The 5,529-nt window shown below is 36.0% G+C and overlaps 1 protein-coding gene across 1 annotated transcript in view; it reads left to right on the top strand.

The window, feature by feature from the left end:
* The window catches only part of LOC106471776, a 68,718-nt gene extending 64,844 nt beyond the window's left edge, over nucleotides 1-3,874 (top strand). Inside the window, exon 5 of the mRNA XM_022401271.1 lies at nucleotides 760-3,874. Coding sequence (XP_022256979.1) covers nucleotides 760-2,014 — 1,255 coding nt within the window. The 3' untranslated portion in view covers nucleotides 2,015-3,874. The remainder of the gene's footprint in view (nucleotides 1-759) is intronic.
* Nucleotides 3,875-5,529: the final 1,655 nt, after the last annotated feature.

The following is a 5,529-nucleotide window of genomic DNA, read 5'->3' as shown; positions in this document are numbered from 1 at the left end:
CCCCACGGCTGAAAGGGTAAGCATGTTTAGTGTGACGGGGATTCGAACCCGCGACCCGCAGACTGCGAGTCGAGCGCCCTAACCACCCGGCCATGCTGGGCCTTATTTATAGATACATTAGAATGAATTATTATCATTATTTTCATAATGAAAAATGTTCATTTTTACTTGTTCGTCTCCAAACAAAAGAACATTCATTTAGTTCGTTTACAGTGATTACTTCAAAAGAAATTTGGAACTGTTGCTTTGGTGTCCTTCTCTTAGTATATTTGTCAGTTTTGAGAAAATGAAATTAAATATAATTTTACTGTGTTTTACTGGATGATAATGGATATAATATTTTAATAATCAACGATAACTTGTTCATTCAAATAGCAGTCGAACGGCAATTTTATTTGTTAAAATTTATACAACAATTATTTTCTGTAAACTTCTATCACAGTTGATGCGTTCGTTACCTTATTAAACATACAGAATTTGGGGAAAGTATTTACCAGTTTGAAAATATACAGTCTGACTTTCTGAACATGTTGTTTGTAATTGATTCCTACAAGATTAAAGCTGTGTATATTGAGTTTATCAATATTTTTCATTGTTGAATATTTATATTTTTAATCTAAAGAACTTAGAAAGTCGAAAGTTTGAAGTCTCTAAAACGAATTTTAAATGATGTGAGGAAACTTCTTCGTATCAGTTGTTATTTTAAATATTTTTTAGATAATTGTACCTAATAAAACTCTGTATTTCCTTTTCTTTAAGTCTTTGTGCTGAAGAGAAACACGAAGAAGATAAACCAAACACTGACTTACATTGCGATGAGCTCATTTGCCGAGAAAATCAAACAGGACAAGGCCAGTTTGATGCAACACTGGATCAAGGTCCAACTACAGATGAATCCAGAATTCCAATGACAGGTTGTCAACATACGTTTTGTGATCCTATTGTGGTTCAGATAAGAATACAAGACGGTTGCAGCCCGTCTGTCAGTTTGTGGAACAATGGAAAGAAAGAGTGGTCCGAATCCACCAGAGGGCAATGGTCATGCTGCAAGATTAACCGCTGCAAAAAGTTTCTGAGCGACAACTACACATCTGTGGAGAGAATTCCTGCACATGAAAATATGAGCGGCGTATCAGTAAATTCGCATTATGTTTCTCATTCCCTTCCAGAACCTACTTGTTTACGGGACTCAGTTAACCCTTACCCTCCAGATTCTCCCAGTAGAGGGGCTTTAGTCACTGAATATACCAGGGACACTCGCACTCTGTGTACCTTAACTATTCACCACAACGTTAATTCCTCCCCAGGAAATTCAAATAATCATTATTTATCAGATCCTTCTGGTCTAGAGTCTTCAACCAGTCATCGCCACCTAGAACCTCCTAGACTGAGGTCCTCAACTGTTAATCAACCCTCTGATCATATTAGGCTGTGGGCCTCAATCTTTGACCACCATTCAGAACCTAAGAGACTGGAGTCCTCAACTATTGACCAACATTCAGGACGATCAAGGTCGGGGTCTTTAGTCATTGACTACCATTCCGAACCTATTAGACTGAGATCCTCAATAAATGACCACTACTCAGAATGTAGGGGGTTCTTGGTTAGTGGTCAATGTTCGGAATGTACAAGGCTGAGATCTTCAACAAATTACCACTGCTCAGAATGTAGGGGATTCTCAGCCAGTGGTTACTATTCAGAATGTACAAGGCTGAGATCTTCAACAAATGATCACTGCTCAGAATGTAGGGGGTTCTCAGCCAGTGGTCACTATTCAGAATGTACAAGGCTTGGGTCCTCAACTGTTGACCACAGCTCAGAACATACAAAGCTGAAATCCTCAACCAGTGACTCCCAACCAAAATTTACCAGGCTGAGGTCCTCCACCATTGGCAACCACTCAGAGTATACAAGATTGAAGTTGTTAACCAGTGATGATGCTTCAGAACATCAAACGTTTTCTACTCCTCGGAATCTCCTATTTCGAAAACTCCACCATATTACCACCACTTAGAGATATTTTAAGAAATATTCTCGCTTATAGCTAATGAAAACCAAGAGTATGATGCCCTTACATTTCTAGCGCTATTTCAAACTTTCCAGTATATAATTCTCAACCAGTCTTTACCAACCATATATCTTTTCCTACTAGTATCCTGAACTTTCACCGTATTTTAGAACTTTCGAATTTACAGAGAGACATAAAAGTTACTTCACTTCACAATCTTTAAGAACCAAACAACGGTAAGAAACACTTATCTGAAATCCACAGAAAACTTGCCTTTAGCAGTGGTCTAACACTCATACTTAGAAAGCGGATTCTAAAACCAAAGATTATTACAATCCGCTTTACTCCAGAGTAAAAGTTTATAATCCCCCGCATTCAGTCTTAACCTTCCGTTCTCACGCGTATTGTAACTTTCCTCCAGCCGATTCAAAATTAGAACCAAAATAGGTCTTTTTATCCACAGTTTTCGCTACAAAATTTCTGTTGAGGACCTTGGTCCTTTTACAGCAGAATGATTCTTAAATAGACAGATTGCGGGCAATTTAGAATTGCTTATTAGTTATTTATTGTCTTAATTTCATTATTCAGCTATATAATCACATTTTCCCTTTTTTTTTCCCCATAAATTTTAATGTAGCTATAATTGTTTATACCACAAACATACTTGTTAGACAAGTTTTGGGAATATACTACAGGTGTAAAGTGAACTATCAGAGTTGTTTAAATTCATCTCCCAAAATGCACTACATAGCAGGAAAAATCATCAAAATTAAATTACCGATAGAAGCTCCTCGGACAGTACATGTCGGAAGAGATCCGTCCTCTTTCGACCATTCTGGCCTCAGCCAAGTGCCAAAGAGCGTTGTACTCCGCCCCCTTCAAGAGAAAAATTCGTCCACTCAGTTTTCCGAACCTTGGCATTTTTGCCAAATTGGAAAATTTTCAATTATTAAACTTGCTATAAATCTCTTAGATAATTATTTTTCATAATCTAACGATCCATAAATATAAAGCCTATTTTATTTATTGTCCCCATTGTCTTAGCGGTAAGCTTGATGTCTTTATCGCTAAAAATTAGGGTTCGATACTCGTAGTGGGAGGGCACAGCGAAGATTGCCTATTGTATAGTTTTGCGCTTAAAACCATAAACAAACAAGTTAATCACTTATTTAACCATCCTAATGATAGGCTATCGTTCAAATTGTAAAACTGCAAACATCCAATGTAAAGGCTTCAATCATTCAGAATAATTCAACAATTTATCTGTGAATTTGTTCAAACTTTCTAATAACTTCCAGTTTATAGTCGCAATCAAGTCAGCACTAAACATAGTTTACTAGTTAGGTTCTGTAGAGGTCATTTAAGTGTAAAGTTAACCAACTAATGAATATGAATATAATTTGTGTAAAACGTGTAATCGTTTTAATTTTTAACACCTTAAACACCTATGATTGTGTTGCGCATGTGATTTTGACATTTACTCTCTTTGTTTGTTTAATTTCGCGCAAAGCCACTCCATGGTTAACTATCTCTAATTTAGCAGTGATTGTCTAGATGAAAGGAAACTAGACAACAACACCTAGAGCCAATTCTTGTGTTACTCTTTTCCAATGAATAGTGAGATTGACCATCATATTATACAACACCCCGGGACCTGGCATGGCCTGGTGGTTAGGGCTCTCAATTCGCAATCTGCAGGTCGCGGGTTCAAACATGTTAGTTATTTTAGTCGTGGGGGGCATGCTAATGTGACGGTTAATCTCACTACTTGTTGGTAAAGAGTAGCCCAAAAGTTGGCGGTGGGTGGTGTTGACTAGCTGCCTTCCCTCTAGTCTTTTCATTGCTAAGTTAGGGACGGCTAGAGCAGATGGCCCTCGTGTAGCTTTACGTGAAAATTCAAAACAAACAAACAAAGCTAACGTGGATAGTCCTCGAGTAGCTCTACGCGAAATTCGAGAAAACAAACAAAATATGACGCCCTCACGGCTGAAAGGGTGAACATCTTCGAAGAGGAGATTCGAGCATCCTAAACACTATTGCCCTTCTTTTTTTTTTTTTTGTCAAGAGGTTTTTGAAAAGGTGAAAATGTATCTCTCTTTTTTTTACAGAATTAGAAAGTTGTAACAACCTAGATTGTCAATTCATGATGTTTATCATGCGTGAGAAAAACGTTAATCACAGATATCTAATGATTGCTGAAAAAACGCGATCAGCCAGGCTGTCACTGAAACTGTGCAGATAAAAACTATTTTACGATTAAAGTTGTTTCTTGTGCTTTTATGGATATTTCTTATTCTATTTCTGCATGATTTAAAATACATACATGTGCATGTTCACTGAATGTAAATGTGGCGTTATTGGTTAAAAAAAACGTATTCTTGTACAAAAGAAGCTTGAATTGTAAGTGGTCAAAAAAAGATGTATAAATAAAGTGGATGTGATTTAAATGACATAACAGAAAACAGATCTTTGTGTGTCCTAAACATATAATCAAAGTTACTTGAAACATCAAATCTTATGATATGTAACAGCTAGACTCATCAGTAGCTTTACCCTATTACATCACAATAAAATATCAATTTTTTTTATCATATATCTGTATTTCTTTTTGGCCCTATATTGGTTTCGTGTCAGAAAGTATAACTATTTCAACCGCATGCCACTGTCGACAAGGCATTTCGCTCATTACCAGAACTCACCAATTCGGTTGGGTTTTCAATACACAAAGCCTCAGCCTAAAACCTAAATGCTGTTTCTACTAATCATTTATGAGAAAATATATGTTATGGTATGTAACGCTTAGGCTGGCGAATGTAAACTTCTGATCAAAAGTCACTTAAAAATTAGTGTTCTTGTTTTTAGGAGGACAGCTAATAATTCAGAGTTTGAGAATATTTTAGATTATTATTCCCTTCTGACTGAACTTTTTTTTAAGTAAGTAAAATCCAACGTGGATTTAACCGGATATGGATGATTTTCAAGTTGATATCATGAACGAACGCCTACATGTTTACTTTTGAAATATGTCGTGGTTTTTCAGTGTTTAACCTTTATTCTTGTTACTTTAGTATCACGATCAATCATAGTTTATAACACTTAAAAGTAACAAGTACATATCTTACACATCACTACATATTTTAAAAACTTTAGGTTAATGTGACAAGAAATAAGTGATTTGATTCTGAAGTTGTAATGAACACCACAAGAAAGATTACGTTTTTACATTAGTTAACTTGAAGCCTGGCTGGAATGGCTTTCAAACTTGGGTTTAAAATATTTGTTACAAAGTTTTCGCATTTGGAGTAATAGAGTTCTATTCGTTACAAGTTTAAAAGCGGGGTTAGGATTTTCGTGGTTATACAATCCTGGGATGTATAATTAGTTATAAATAAGAACCTTACGAACTTGTCGCTCAGTTTCAATGTTTGTAAGTTTGGGATCAAGGATAGTAGATAAGGTCATTATGGGCTAAAAATATGTCGTTAAAAGATTCGTAACTTAGTGTTTCTGAAAAGTACAGT

Source organism: Limulus polyphemus, unplaced genomic scaffold (genome assembly GCF_000517525.1).
Source record: "Limulus polyphemus unplaced genomic scaffold, Limulus_polyphemus-2.1.2 Scaffold115, whole genome shotgun sequence".
In the NCBI taxonomy this organism is placed as follows: domain Eukaryota; kingdom Metazoa; phylum Arthropoda; class Merostomata; order Xiphosura; family Limulidae; genus Limulus; species Limulus polyphemus.
The sequence above is the reverse complement of the archived record's forward strand: the minus strand, read 5'-3'. Positions and strand labels throughout refer to the sequence as shown.